Raw genomic sequence first — 16020 nt, forward strand, 5'->3', positions numbered from 1 at the left:
TTGTGTTTAGAGACGGAGGGGTGTTAATAAAGGTGATTTGGGAGTATTCCTACTGATTAAATGTGCTTTTCTTTTGTTGTGGCATCAGCAGTCTAGGTTTTCCTGGAAACCTACTTTTTGGGTAATAGCTAAGGTATCAACTAATTCTATATGCTTTCATGTTTTTTTAGAAGGTTTTGTGCTTAAGGGTGATGCTCTGTCCTTGCCTATGGTGCCAGGCAGGGGTTCAGCACCTGTGTTGCTGCTGCTCTTTATGTTCCCACTCAGGGGAGGCTGTAATTAACAAGGCTGAGTTTACCGCATTGTGCTCTGCAGGGATGTCAAGGGTATGAATCAAGTCAGTTCTGTTCTGTTAAACAGCAGGAAATCCAGGTACACTGGGGGACTCTTAAGTGGAAGAAATTGCAGAAAGCTGGAGAGAGTTTTGCTTTCTGCATTAAAATATGAAGTACTCAGTTTCAAGTTGTTGAATACTCCAGGCTTGCTGCTTGTAACCTCTATTCCCTACTGCCAAACTTAACAAAGTCAAATTGTAATCTCTGTGTAATAGAGTATACAGGCCTCTGTGGACCTGAGAAAGAAATTGTTTTCTTCTGTATTAAACAGTATACAGATATCAGGAGTCAGCTGAGATGGCTGATTACCCTGCTAAAGAACAGAAATACAGGCAAAAGTGCTGTCCCAGATGTAGCCTGGAACAGAATTTTCTTCAACAGACTGAGAACTTTAAAACAAGTTCCAAAGGCATGAGAATGTTTTCTGGTATCTCATGTTTTGTGTTATTTTGTGTAGAGAAAACGAAGAATGAGAGGCTATTAATGGTTGGAAATCAGCAATCGTTCTTCCCTTTACTGAATGACTGGGAGATAGGATATATTTTGTTTCCTCTGTGTATTTTATATCAGGAAGGCCCATGTCTCACAAACATTTATGTATGTGCTTATCTTGGTTATCATACATACTGATGCTGGTCTTGGACACGCAGAAGAAGAAAGTAACTGGAGGTCCAGTATAATTGTTCACCCTTCACAGGTTTAGATAGAGCGATCAAGGTATGCTTCCCTCTAATATTGAGAAAATTCAAACAGTTGGTATGGCATTTGCTTTTGCAAACTGTGTACATCTGTAAGATTCTCAAACTGCTGTAGTCAGAGGTACTTGTAAAGCAAATTTGTCTCAGTAATATCCTTCCTGTATTACTCAGTGTACTGTTTTCACTGCTCACATCAGTGATTCACATTAACCGCCTTTCTTATTTTGAAGAAAAAGCTTTTTTTTTTTTCTTCTCCTTTTTTTTCTTCTGTTTTGTTAGAAGCAAGGAAATGCTTAATCGGGGACTAGTGGGGTCCAAGGTGTTTGCTTTCTGGGAATGAGTGGTGCTTTCGCATATTAAATTGCTTCTGTGCAGACATTAACATCTGATACTTCCAGTAGCTTTTCAGAAGCAGAGGAGCAGAATCCAAATGACCTTTAGCAGGAAAATATTGTTCTGGTTTTTTTGTGTGGGTTTTTTTTTTTTTCCTAGTATGTGAATATCATATAATTCTTAGATTTCAGGGAAGGTCAGTATCCTAGCTGAAGTAATTGATAATGGTTGTCTTGACCTTTTAACTCTTTACTTTTAAGGCCTGTTGGAAACGCAGTCTTTGCACGAAGCAGATGAAGATGTGGTCACTGATGTTGATTTCACCAGTATGATTTCTGAAGAAGAAAAAGAAGAGTTAAAGATTGAGCTAGCCAAGGTAATGAATTTGAATTTATGTGTTACTGTTTCTACTTCCTAAAACTGGAAGGTATTAATTGTAGGATGAAGTACACATCATAAAGACATGCTCTTCCTTTATAGTAGAATTATTTGAGGCTACAATAATGTGAAGCAATTAATTTAGTTAGATATTTTTTGAAGATTAAATATCCTACTTGATGATTGTAAAGAGAAAGTTAAATATACCTTACCATTTTAGTCATGATGTGTCTTTATTTATAAGCCTTCCTTTATAAAGAATGAAAGGTGTTCTTCTTACTAGATCTATAGTATTTTTATAGTGGTTGTGTTTCCTGATGGAAAAGATTCTTTGTGTGGTGCTCCAAGAAAAAGCTGCTGCTGATGGTTCAGTCCATCACATAGTGACGAGATAGGAGTTGGGATGTTCATTATTGGCCTTTCATCAGGACCAAAGGTAGTGGGCACACACTGAAACACAGGAGTTTCCCTCTGAACATCAGGAAACATGTTTTTACTGTGGGTGTGACTGAGCACTGGTGCAGGTTACCCAGAGAGGTTATGGAGTCTCCATTCTTGGAGATATTCAAAAAGCCCTTTGGGTGCAGTCCTGGGCAACTGACTGTATGTGGTCCTGCTTGAGCAGAGAGTTTGGACCAGATGACCTCCAGAGGTCCCCTCCAACCTCAGCCGTTCTGTGATTCTCTTCTCTTTTCTGGTGAAAGGGACTTAACAGGGAGATGGAAACAAGGAAGAAAGAACTTCCTGCAACCATCTGAGAATAGTCTACCTTTCTCAGAATTAATCTCAAGAGTTTCTGGGCATCCTTCCTGCTTTCTGATTTGTATGGGAGGAGAGAGTTCTAAGTGGTAGAAATGCTTTAATTCATGTACCAACACACAAGTGAGAGTTTGCCTTTCAAATTTTATGATCTTGACTGACCTAGAAATTATTTTCTGAATTGCTTGCAGCAGTTTACTAGCATACAGTTTATGCTTTAAAAAAAAAAAAAAAAAAAAAAAAAAAAACAAAAAAAACCAAAAAACACAAACCTGATAATTATGCTAAGAAAGGCTTGGAAAACTTGAATTGAGAGTGAACAATGCCTAAACTTAAATGAGGCTTATGATTCTTAGAAAAGACTGTAAAAAACATGTGTAAGACCTTGAGTCCTTCATAAAAAACCCCAGTGGGAATTGGCTGGTGTTTTGAAAAGCTCTTAGTCTTTATTTTTGAACCCCAGTCTGCTCTGCTGGTGGTAGTTTTGTTTTCTTCCTTATGTGTTGGGTAATACTGCCTGTTCGAGCCTGTAGAATGAGCACCTTTATTCTTATTGTTCTGAAAGATTCAAATCTTCCTTAATGCTGCAGTCACTTAATAGTTGATATAGTGGGGAGCTGTTGTGAGCACCTGTTGTGTGTGTATTTAAACAGAAAAAATATGTTCTGTCTCTGTGTTGTGTATCTGCTATATATATTGTCTGTCTTCTTCCTCTTCTTCTTTCCCTCCTTGACATTATGAGGGGAACTAACACTAGTGTTTTTCTGACAGGTTTCTTGTATCCTCTTTTCCTATTCCCTTGCTAGCAGTCTCTGTACAGGAAGCTTTTCAGAGCGTGGACTGGCTCTACTCTTGTATTTATAGTCTGTCTAACACAGCACTGCTCTGACTCTAGTCAAACCTTGGAATGTCTACAATGCAAGTAAAATGAGTAACTCCTATGGGAACTTCTAACAGTGATTAGAATTAACAGAGGTCAGTCTGACACATCAGAATAATAGCAGAAAGTTGTAGCCCAAAAACTTTACATAAGGCCAGAAGCTTGTTAGCAGAATAGATTTTTTTTTTTTCCCCTCCCCCTTTCTCCCTCGGTATGAGCATGGTACAGTGACTCCTGAGTCATGACGGGGGCTGAGGTTTTGAGCTATCTAGTTTGCTGCTGTCAGTTGTCCTTCCATTACGCTCATCAAAGTAGTCATTTAGTCCTTGCTGTCTTCCCCCTCCCATACCTTCACAAAAACAGCTGTCTGGTTTGATCTACAAGCTTTCTAGCTGATGCACAGGTTCTAAGTTCAGCTGTGTGTGTAACTGCATGTTTATTCACAGTTTGAGGAAAGATGTGAATACCTTTTTCTGCAAATTTATGGCTGATTTTATTTTTTGAGTGTCCTTGATGTCTCTGGGTGTCATTCACCCAAATATGCTGCTTTCCTTTTGGTAGTGATGTATGCCTGTGACACATACCACAGTACATGACCTCAACGGGTATACTGCTAGTACTGCTTTAATTGATCACTGCCTTCCTCTCTTCTCCACCTCCAGCCGCTTGTTCCTGCCCCCCATGCTGTGCTGGCACAGGTACTTGCACACCTCTCTGCACTGGATACAGGAACTGATCTAGCTTAAAAATAGCCCTTCTGTGATGGCTTTTACCTGGTTAACCTCCCCCTGATGAGGAGGGCTGTGTGAACAGCCAGGCCAGGGCACATTGGGTTATATAATGGTAGGGAAAAAGGATGCTTAGTCTAACTTAAAGTACACATTTAACTATACTGGCTTCTGTTTTCTGTTGGGGCCCCTTAATATTTTAGTTGCTTACTGCCTTGATCCTTAAAACTAGCATAATAAATACTCAACTTACTACTCAGCTTACCCTTCAACCCATTCATCAGTAGCATTCCAACCAATAGCTGAATCTTTCCACCTCCACATTTTACATAGTACTCTGTATCTCAGAATATAGATAATACCAACTGACATAGTTTTTCATTAATAGTGGTTGATCCAAAATGCTCCATTTTACCACTTAAGGACTTTCTGGTTTGTTTTTTATGAGCTGTTTTGCGTCTACTGGAAAAAATGGGTTATGTATTGGAGAATTACTGGGGTGGGGTTTTTTCAGGCATACCACCATCTTAAAAGGATGTTTGACCCCCTAAAACATAAAATTTGCCCTAAAATAACAGAAAAAGACAAAACAAAGGAAAATCCTTTTTTGTGTTTGTGTGCTGGGCTTACCTGGACTTCACTGTCTTCCTTCCATATTATTAGTCAGTCCCAGATTTCAGAGAGATCTATCTGTAATTGTGGATTTTTTTTCCTTTGTGTGATTTACATGTTACTCATGTCAGCTCCTCATGGGAACTGTAATGTCTTAGGTCAGCTCCTTTCCTTGCTTTTGCATGTCCCACACAGTACTAGAGAAAAGAAAACCAGCTATTAACTCTGATTCCTAAGCCCACAAAAAGGGAAAAGGGAACTTTGTCCCTGTGTGATGCATCTATATTCTTCTGACTCTGATGCACTTGGAAGGTATGTAAACATGTGAACTAGAAGCTTGTATTTCTGTTGACTTAAGCCCTAGTTTCATAATGGAGTCTGCATTTATAACAGCAGACTTTTCAAAAATGCCTAAGCAGGTGATGCCTGACTTCCATGCGAATTATGCTTAAATGCTTTTCAGGATGCCTAATCCTTTCTGCCTACTTCCCAGTCTTTGGTCACTGATATCTGAGCACTTAAGGGAGGCTTTGTAACTTCTATTATTTTAAAATGATGGAACTTGAGGAGGATTTTATCAAATCAAAACCAGACTGATCTTCTAAAGAAAAGTAATTTACATTGTTAATGGTTGCTTAGGGCTTTACAGCTTTAGGTGTCTATTCAATGGAACAGATGGAAAGTGATTTTAATAGAAGCCCTTGAATGTTTACATAGCCAGGTACCTAATGATCAGCCTAGTGCTAGCCCATATGGAAAGCATTAATGTTTAAGTACATGTAAGCATCCTGGTGTGGGTTTAAGTTAAGTTCTTTAGCAGAGTTTCTCAGGCAGCCTTGGGGTTTGCTGTGGGTGGGAAACAACTAAAGGGAGCTCTGAACTGGTGCCTGAGAAATGCTGGCATTTGTGAATTCTTCTTTCTGTAAGCATTTAACCAGTTATCCTCTTAAAAGAGAAACTCATGCTGCCTCTTGACAGTGTTTTATTTACAGGTTAAGAATATAATGGAGCATAAAGGATATGGGGAAGGAATAAAGCAATTTTGGATTGTTACGTATTCTGCCAGTGAAGTATTGGCATCCCAGCCATCGGTGAATGCTGGTATCTGCTTCACTGAGGTCATGATTTTGCTTTGTGTTCGTAGTCTTGCTGCTTGATTCCTGAGCTGCTTGAATAATTTAGCAGTTAGTGATAAAAGAGAAAGTGATAGCTGGGGGATTCAAGGGTGAGACTTTTCCAGGAACAATGAGCTTGCAGCCAGTTTTACAGGGAAGCAGAATGCATGAGGGTGTATAATAAAAATAATGCTGGTATTGACCTCCGAAATATAGCTCTGGAGGTCAGCAAGTGGTTCAGCTGGTGCTTGCCTCATTCCCTGCAGCCGATGGAGTTAAATCACAGGGAGACTGTGGTTCCAGGGATCTTAACATATGGTCAGCAGATACATTACCATATGTTATGCAATTAACATATGGAGGAAGGAACACAGTTGGTAAGGGAACTTCTAAACCTGAAGTGAAAGGCAGCTGCTCTGGTGTCACTTGCCTTCGTTAGCTTCAGTACCTCTGAGTGCTGCTTGTATAATTGGCTCGCGAGGCTTTCAGATGAAGAACGCAAACCCCTGCTCACAGGAGTGCTGCCCAAGGGGAGGATTCTGAGCCAGTGGCAGGCTGATTCAGCAGTCCCTACTCTCAGTCAAGTGTTCCGGTCCTTGCTTTGCTAAAACACTGGCTTGGCTTAAATGTTTCAAATAACATCCACTGAGGGGAAAATGAGATCCCTCTGTTTGGGCTGAGTAGAGTCTTTACAACTTGAAATCTCACAGTTGGGTTAATGACTAGGAGCTCTGAAAAGACTAATCTGCTGTGTCTTCTGAATCATTCCATGCTTTTGGGTAGGACCTGTTCACTCATGTTAACAGTCCATGTGCTATATATTCTTATTTTAGTATTTTAAAATATGTAGGGCCTAAAAAAATAGATAAAACTCATGTGACAAGGATGTAACTTTCTATGATACTCTCAAGTTATATGTTATCATGCAATTTTTTTTAACCTGCTCCTAAGAATTTTCATGTATTTTTCTCGTAAGTGGAAGACTAAGAAGCTGCAAATATGAAGTTTGAACCCTGTGCATTCAAAGAGAGATATCTGCCCGAGTTATCCAGTCTTCTCTTGTTCTCCCTCTTCCCACTTCACAAGCGAGTGAAGGCTGATGTTTGAGACTCCTAATGCCCTAAGGCAGATCTTGGTCAAGTTGCTCAATAGTCACCTCCTTACTGGAGAATTCTCTTGTCACATGCCTGTGTATGATGGTGCACATAGGTGACACAGTTTGAGACGTTCGTTTAATATAGTGTCAGCTCTGTTCTGAGCATGTCATTGTGATCTCCACAAGCACTTGATTCTCTCTGCCTCTCTAGTCACCTACAAAAAAATGCAAGTTTATGTGCAAGTCATTTAATCTCTTGACACAGTATGTGTTTATCGGTCTGTGGGAACAGGCTAACACCTTTCTCTGTTCTCCCTCTTTTTGTCTCTCAGCTAGAGGATGAAATTTCTACTTTGCGGCAAGTGCTAGCAGCTAAAGAGAAACACCTGGTTGAAATTAAACAAAAGCTTGGCATAAGTCTGATGAATGAACTGAAGCAGAACTTTAGCAAAAGCTGGCATGATATGCAGACAACTTCTGCGTGAGTACAGACCTTGTACAAATTCATTCCTGTATGTTGTGTAGCATGTTGGGGGCATTGTCTTCATGAGCCCTGGTATGAAATTTAGCAATTGGAATACCTGCTGAGTGGAGTAGATGGCAAGAACTGCCAGTGCAAGCCTTTTTTCTCACATAAGGAAGGAATTAAAAATATACATGTGAACATAGTGATAAGACCTATCCTGAATCTGCCACAAAAAAATGTTCAAACCCAGGATAAGTAGTGTTACTTGTAAGCTTTAAACACTTTTTGCTCTGTATCTCTGATGGACCATCACTGAGAGAAATGGTGAATAAAACTATGAATTCCAAAGCTATAGGAAGGCCATGATAATTAGTGAAGGGGTGATCATTATACTTACAAATATGAACATACTATATTTCTCTAAAACTTTTTGGGCTGAATTAATAGCAACATTGGTAGAAAGAACCACCCACATTTCATCAAGTGCTGTCTGAAAAGTTATTCGATTTTTATTTAATTTTTTTCCAATTGACAACTGGATTTGACACTCTTAGGGAGAAGCAAGAGTGAGCTGCTTCACAACAGACCTGAGCTGGGAGTGGACAGCAAGGCAGGCAGGGCAGTGGCATCACCCACAAAGGAGCAGTCCTGCAGTACCTTAGAGCACTGTGCAAACCTTATTGAAACAACACCTATCAAACAGCTTTAACTAAGCAAACATACTGCATTCAGGTTACATAAAACCTTTCCTTTGTAGCAAAATGTTAATTAGAAAAGCTCAGTTATGGTCTTTGTAAATATCCTTTTAAAGATGTTTTTAATGATTCCTTAAGCTAAAAGAAATAACCTCAAAATCTGCCAATGTTACCTTGCTTCTAGCATCTAAATAAGAATGAATTATCTATGTTTAAAAAAATAAATAAATAAACTTACCTTGCTAGAAGCTATCTGAATATCCACCCACCTCTATTCACTGGAAACGTTACCTTTAAAAAAGGGTGTGTGGGAAGTCATTCCAGTTGAATGCTTTACTGCCATGAAAGCAAATTAAACTTAAGGCAGTAATTTGCTCTCTAGTTACTGATACCCTCCATAGTAGAACTCCCTTCCGCCTTCAACAGATTATACTAAAAATCAGTGCACTGAATATAGCAGAGGAAATGAACAAGGAACTTGAAAAATGCATTATGATTCTGGTCATCAGACCAAATGCTGGAGATGGAGAGCTTAAAAAGATTATTAACAATAAGAGGACAAGAATTTGGTGCTTAATTGTTCTCTGTAGCTTTGAAAGTCAGTTCTCGCACAGCACTGTCACCATAGTCTTACCCAAGGTTACACGGTTCCAAAGTGTCAGAGCTGGCTTTGAGCCCAGGCGGCCAAACCCATGGGAGCCGCAGGGAAGAGTTTCCAGTGCCCCTTGGTGCACTCAAGGGCCTGACAGAGACTTGGAAAAAATAATAATTCTTTCTGTTTTAATGAGAAGTCAAATAAGGTATAAATCCCTTAATAGGAAATGCAGTTTGTATGTTTCCTGTTTCTAACTTTTGGACAGTTTCTCAGCTAGGTCCTATTTCTCATGACATGGTATTGACAGGGGCACCCATGCTAGCTCAGTGAGAATGTCTGGCATGTGCTAGGAGAGGACAGTCTAGAGGCACTGAGGTTTAGAAGAGAGGAGGGGCAGAAGACACCTGAGCTGGAGTTACTAGGAGACACTAGCAAAATTTTTAAAACTTTCATTTTTACTTGAAGTTTGGTAGCAAATTCCAAGACAGCTTTTCATTTTATCTTCACTATGTTAACAGTTTCCACAAGTATAGAGAGACTTAGGAGACTTTATCAGCGTGGTAGCTGCTACTTTTTATTTAAGATGAGTTTCAAAAACAACAAGCCATTAGGTAATGAGCATTTAGTTGTTATGTGGAACTGAGCAGCAGGAGTCCATTTGTGCCCTTGAAAGTCTGATGTCCATGGTCCAACTGCTTTATAATTCTGGCTGATACTCATGCTAGTACACTGATGCCAGTACTAATCGTGGTAATCCAGCATTCTTCAGAATGGATAAGTTAAGTCATAGTTGCTGCACCAAAGTAGCAATGGGACAGCATTACTCACCAAGATTCTCTGATTTAGTAAGGCTGAAAAGCCTGTTTTAAAAAATAAAAGTTCAAAATATTTACATGCCTGTACTTTAGGCTTCTGAATATACAATTAGTAATTTTAAATTCTAAAAAGACCTTTTTGTAAGGAGGCAAATTTTGCTTTCACTCAGTCTCATTGGGTTTTTTAGCTGCTGTGCTTTTCTGGAAATTAAAACCACTTTCAAATCATAGAATCATAGAATGGTTGGGGTTGGAAAGGACCTTAAATATCATCTAGTTCCAACACCCCTGCCATGGGCAGGGACACCTCCCACTAGACCAGGTTGCTCAAAGCCTCATCCAGCCTGGCCTTGAACACCTCCAGGGATGGGACATCCACAGCTTCCCTGGGCAACCTGTTCCAGTGTCTCACCACCCGCACAGTGAAGAATTTCTTCCTTATGTCTAATTGATATCTCCAGACATTCAGAGCACTCTAAGCAGCAATTCTAGCATGGCAAATAAATTATTAGAAAGGCTAAAAACTTAAGGAAACCCCATTCTCTCCCTGACAGCTGTAGTAATGAAACAAAATGTCTCAAAGCCCATATACTTAGTGATTCCAACCAAGGGACTGGGAAGCCTTTGGTGTGATGGAAAGTGGACTCATGCAAGAATGTGATCTAGGATAGGAATGTCACAAAGCTGTGTTTTCAAAATTACTTTTCATCATTTCCCTTTACAGACAAGAATTGTCACTTGTAGAAACAGAAAATCTCATGAATCAGTGACCATAATCAAGAGCTAGCTCCAGGCACTGTCTAGGAGACATGCTGTTCAGGTCTTTCTCAGGTGGTGGCTGTCTTTTGAAGCCATTTTAGGAAGGTGTCAGTATTGCTTTGCTCTTACATGGAATACTTACCTGATACTTGGGACAAGCATTCAACATGGGCTTGGACTTTTCCTCCAGAGACAGAATAAAAATCTGTTAGTTGGCTACTGGTTGAAAACTATGTGGCAAGCTGAGTTCTGCTGATAGGGAACCTGAGGACAATTGTATGGGTTTCCACAAATAGCAGGAACTTAATGTTTTGTAGTTCAAATTTCTGCGAGGTGATGAGAAAATAGAAAGTAATAGTTGCGCTGCATGTATTTTAGACTTACAATCTACTGTACCTGCAGTCTTCATTAGTGTAACTTTAAATATATAGTAATGTGTTCCAGAGGTTCAGAATTTTCTTAAGAAGTCAGATATAATTTGTGGACAACTGCCATCCTACTGTGACTTTTAGGAATTCAGTATACCATGTTCCCACACATGTACTGAGGGGTAGTAAAAGAAATGTGGGTGGTTTTGTTCATTGCAATGTATTAATCACCTTTTGACATTTTCTTTTGTAAATTTGCAAGTAAATGTAGCAGTTTTGTAAGTTAAGAAATAGGCATGTTGACTTTAACAAGCACATCACCTGCTTGTGAGCCTGTGCTATATGGAAGGAAAGGGAGCCTCTCACTTTCTCTGACTTTGTGTGCTATGAGTCAGACCAGGCAATGTTCATGCTTTATTCAAAGGCAATTTTTTTACCGCTTTTCCAGATGTATCTCTGGCCTTGAACTTGGAAGGGTGGTGTAATGGAAACTAAGGTTGGAGAAAAGACTTCAAGAAGTTAACCCAAGTCTATTCTCATTGTCCCTTTCTTAAAAGATGTATGTCCACTTGTTTACACCAGAAGCTTCAACTACTGGAAATTCCCCAGCAATGTCAGGTGATCTGTTCCAGATCAGTGATTATAGTGTTGGCTTCTCAGGAAAAAAACACCGTAACTATGATTGTGCACCAGAAAATACATACACTTATGTTATAGATACCTGTGTATATGTATATGTAACTGTAAGGAGGGGAGGGAAGGCCTGAGTGTAAACTGCAGTCTCTGAAATGACTAGGATTAAAAATATCCAGGAAGGAAGGGGTCAGTGGTAAAGGGGATTGGGACAAGGAAAGGAAATGAGAAGGAATGGAAGGGAAAGAAAAAACAGAAATGAAGCAAAACTAAAGAGAAGAAGGAAAAGGAGAGGAAATAGAGGGAGAAAAGGAAAAGAAAGGGAGGAGAAAAAGAAAGAAGAAAAAGGAGGGAGAGGAAGAAAAGGGAGAAAGGGGGAGAAAGGAAAAGGGAGGCTGGGATGTGTTTAATCTGTGTAATTTTGTTGATCTGGTGTACAGTACAGAGCCCATAGACAGTGTTATGGGCATAGTTTAAGGTGTGATAAACTGTGACGTTTCAGTCTGGAACGTCTTAAGCTCGTCTGTGCTTAAGCCAATATACTATGGCTTCTTTACCTGGCGATTAACCGTACCACAACTTCTTGTTTTTCCCCTATTCTATGCTACACTGCACAAATAGTGCCTTTCAAACAATTGTATCCCTGTTTTTTCCCAAGGTTTTGAATATTACAATGCAGGACAGCACGGAATATTTCTCACATTGGTCTGGCACCTTTCCTGACTTGTGACTCTCTCCAGCCTACTCAACAATCATCTTTGTGTGCCACACACAGATTTCTGGCTGCAGGCAGCTCCCCTGCAACCTGCAGAGGTTTGGTTCCCTCAGCTCTGCCCTTCCTCTCTCTGTGAGAGAGGACCTACCTGGGACATACTTCCTTTGACTGATATAGGCATATGTACCCCTCCAAGTACCAGCACAGTTTTGATTAATTCTTAATGTACCTGAAAAAGGGAAAAATGTCTAAAAAAGTTCATCTGTTGTTTGTTTTTGAAGTTGGAATGGATTTCAGGTGACCACTAGAAAAAAACCACTCCACAATACCTTAGAGTTCATTTGAGGGCAAAATGGCAATATGCAAAATGAAAGAGAATGTTTTATGTACAAGTTATCTGCCATTGATATATACATTTAGTTTATTAGATCATTAGCATAACTGAGTTAGTGCTGAGTCCCGTTTTTCCCAGAAAATTGACAGAAAAATAGTTTTCTAGCTGAGAGTTTTTCAGAGGCTCTACATTGATTCAAAAAATGTTATTCTTAAGCTGACTAATGGCTTGAAAACTAGAAGCAAGCTCCATAGGGCATAGCTTGTGCTACCAGGCTCTGCTCTATTGTATGGTTTTGTTGTTAATTGTTTGCATTTTATTGCATCTTATGTAAGCTTTATCACAGAAGAGGGATTTTCAAATGGATTGATTTTGCCAGCAAGCATTGATGGAGAAGCACAATGCTGAAAGAAGACGTACTAATTATAATTAGCAGATGTACTAATTTTAAAGAAGCTGAATTTAATTTCTTTATAATTTATTGTAGTAGGTTGAATGTGCAGCTTGCCATGCAAAAGGTGAATATTGTATTTTTAGCCTGCTTCTGTCAGCAACCCATGTGTTGCACCTATGAAGGAAGGTTAGATTTAATTCTGCCATTTGATGGGCAGTTCTGTACTGAGTTGAGATGAGATCAAGTAACACACAGTGTGATTATTCTGTCTTACCCTGCAGATGATGTTGGTCATTTAAATGTCTAGTTCTCTGACCTCTCTATATGTCTGCTGCCTGGCTATGCTCTGTATGAAGCACTATTTACTTCACACGTTGTGTTGTAAGAAACAGTATCTTCTTTCTTTTGCATTCACTGGCTGTAAAAATCAGATAGTGAGACCTGGTTGTCGTATGATAGTACAGCCTAAATGCAGTATGGGAAAGTGTCAGGTGAAAAAGTAGTCAAAATATGCTGCAAATCTAGTTTGCCTAATTAATATGTTACGGTACTGGAGATATGAGTTACCTTTAAAGCTTCTTTTAAATGTGTATTGGATGTATTATCAGAATATAACTGCAATATCAGCGTATTTTATGATAACCTCTAATAATCAGTTTTATAAACAATTGCTTGTTGAGCAAAGAAATACCCTACTTTAAAAACCAAATTATAATCGGAAGTTGATGGATGAAATTCTCAGGTTAATGTCATAAGAAGGTAATGTTCAAAATGACACAGTTGAGTTTTATTTACAAGTTTACAGTGGTGACAGCAATTCACATACCGTGTTTGGTTAATGTTTCTTGTCTATGAAGTACATTATAAATATTTACTGTTAAGTGCTAGGTGAAAAGCATGGAATATGTTAGCCACTACCAGCAATTCTTCTGTGCTGTGGAGTACGTTTAAATGCCACAAAACCAGATAAGGCATTCCTACTGTAGCTGCATAAATCAAGTAGCCTGTTTCTACTTTTACTGACGCTACTGGCCATCTGGCTCAATGCTGTTAAACTCGGGGAGGTTATGGTGACTTTGTATTAGTGTAAGAAAGGCACAGAGCCTAATGATGTATTTGTGTAAAAACGAACACTACAGGTTGTATGGAAGCTGGTGTTTCTTTAAACTCTGTGTCCTGAATTCTCTGAGTTTGTTTCTGCTGGAGCATTTCTGCCTTAAGGTTCAGGGTCACTGAGTTTATTCAGCCGATGGCTGACTGCCTGCTGAGATGCTGTCACCTGTCCTGATGAGCTGGGTTGTCAGTACTTGCCCAGCGGCTGCCTGCAGTGGCTGCCCAAAGGATGAGAGTGTGCAGGTGTGGTAGATGACTTACCATGTTGGAGCAGTTGGTGGTGTTGGGAGGACTTAATCCATACATATAGCACTTTTTCCAAGGAGTAAATGTTAGTAGGTCTTAACTGGAGTATCCAACTTTATTTCTGCTCTTAAAGGTTTTTGAATGTGTCAGATGTTCAGTACATTAAGACAAAACTGCAAACTGCTCTGTATTAAATGTATGAAAACTGCTGGCTCAGATTATTAATACAACTGAGAAGATTCCCAGAGGTCCAGAGAGAAATGTTGAAGATCATTGTTGCCAGATTGTTTGGCAAGGTATCAAATGAATGTTGTAAATACGACATAGCCATGATGATTAAAAAATACCTGAACCAAAATACTGTGCTGTATATCAATACAGAGCATAACTAACTACAGGAAAGCAATGTGCTCTGTGCAAAGATTAATTATGAAGAATGCATAATGGTGGAGAGGCAGGAATGAGTGGGACTTGACTTTTAAGCTAACTATCAGTGAGGTCTACTAAGATGCAAATTACTGTTTCTTGTCTCTGCTGACAAGTATTGCCTGTTGCGCTGCATTTTTACCTTTTGTTATTTTGTTGTTCCTTAAAGCTCTTCTTCAGCATTGCCAAAGGGAGGAGGGGTTCACGTCAAAGGTCATTTTTGCTGAGGTTGGTGCTGAAAAAAGACCAGTTGTGTAACAGCCTTAGCTGGATTTATGCTGTTATGTAATGTCAAAAGCATTAGGAACATAAATGCAGGCTCTGTCTTCCTTGCTAGTGGAAATACTGGGGAGGCTGTTGGGTTTGTGGGATTTATAGACAAAACACAGTATTAGTCAGAATGCCAAAGTCTGTCTCGTCAGTCAGTTCTCAGAAAGTGTGTTCTGAAGAATGCGATGTTCAAAAATACATCAAGGACTCTAATGTTTCGCAATTAAAGTTGAGTCTGTCTGCTGTAATAGGGTGTTTGGGACTATTCTCTTAACAGTTTTGGGCAGTGTGAAGAACCTGCAGCAGAAAGGTAAGATGTGGAGATGTTTTTTCCTAAAGCAAAATATGCCTGTGAATAAAATGAACTCCAGTGTGTCTTCTTCAAAAAATGAATTCAGAAGGATATCTGCAAAGTATTTTACTATGCACAGTCAACCTGTACATAAAGAGGTTCTGCTACCAAGGACCTTTTAGACCTGGAAGCCAAGTCTTGGACTTAATTTTGTCATCAGCAAAATTCCACTGGAGCTGAATGGTATAGGAAACTTTTCTGTTAGGAGAATGCCTAAAGACTTGTATGCAATAATGAAGGCATTTTAAGAAATGCCTATGTCTATTTATATATATATAGATATAGATATATAGATATACACACACACACCCCCACAGGCATTAAATCCTTTTTTTTTTTTTTTCATAGGCAACACTTATTGAAAAGCTACATGCTCATAGTTTGACTGAAGCAGCAGTAATGTCTATTTTAGGGTCTCATCCCACCATAGTTTACATGAGAGTATGTCCACTGACAGAAAGAGAATGACAGAGCTATGAAACTAGTTAAGCTGGAGAATGAAGCCTCAGCGGAATAAGAGCACTGCAATATTGCTGTGTCTGGGAACAGACAGCAGGGCCAAGGAGCAAGGAGACCCAGTGAAGGCAATCTTTGTGGTCGTCTTTGTTTTCTGCCAGAAGTAAAACGGGCGTAACCACTGCTCCTGCCTTTCTAATTACAATTTGTGCTCCTTCTGTCGCTGTTGCAATGTTTTAGCCCTTGTTGTCATTCAACATTGTGCATGTGATTGATTCAGTTTATCTAACTCTAGGTTTCTAGAGATTTGGTACCCTGGTCTAAGTTGTTCCCTGTTGACTGCCTTTCTAGTAGGTGAAAACAGAGACAAGCACCTTCATAGAAGGAGCCATTTCACTTGGCAGTTTTAGAACCTTTTAGGTCAATAGTCTGTAAAAGATTTTGTGGCT

At 39.4% G+C, this 16020-nt stretch overlaps 1 protein-coding gene across 4 annotated transcripts in view; it reads left to right on the top strand.

The window, feature by feature from the left end:
* Window positions 1–1054: 1054 nt before the first annotated feature.
* TPD52L1 (tumor protein D52-like 1) overlaps window positions 1055–16020 on the top strand; it is a 32793-nt gene continuing 17827 nt past the window's right edge. For 2 of the 4 annotated variants that reach the window (XM_010078522.1, XM_010078523.1), the window contains exons 1-2: window positions 1632–1742; window positions 7267–7415. In XM_010078522.1, coding sequence (XP_010076824.1) covers window positions 1695–1742; window positions 7267–7415 — 197 coding nt within the window. In that variant the 5' untranslated portion in view covers window positions 1632–1694. Of the gene's footprint in view, window positions 1092–1626; window positions 1743–7266; window positions 7416–16020 lie in introns of those variants that run through there. The other 2 variants (XM_010078519.1, XM_010078520.1) reach the window with 2 other exon arrangements.

Source organism: Pterocles gutturalis, unplaced genomic scaffold, assembly GCF_000699245.1.
Source record: "Pterocles gutturalis isolate BGI_N339 unplaced genomic scaffold, ASM69924v1 scaffold5103, whole genome shotgun sequence".
Classification (NCBI taxonomy): domain Eukaryota; kingdom Metazoa; phylum Chordata; class Aves; order Pterocliformes; family Pteroclidae; genus Pterocles; species Pterocles gutturalis.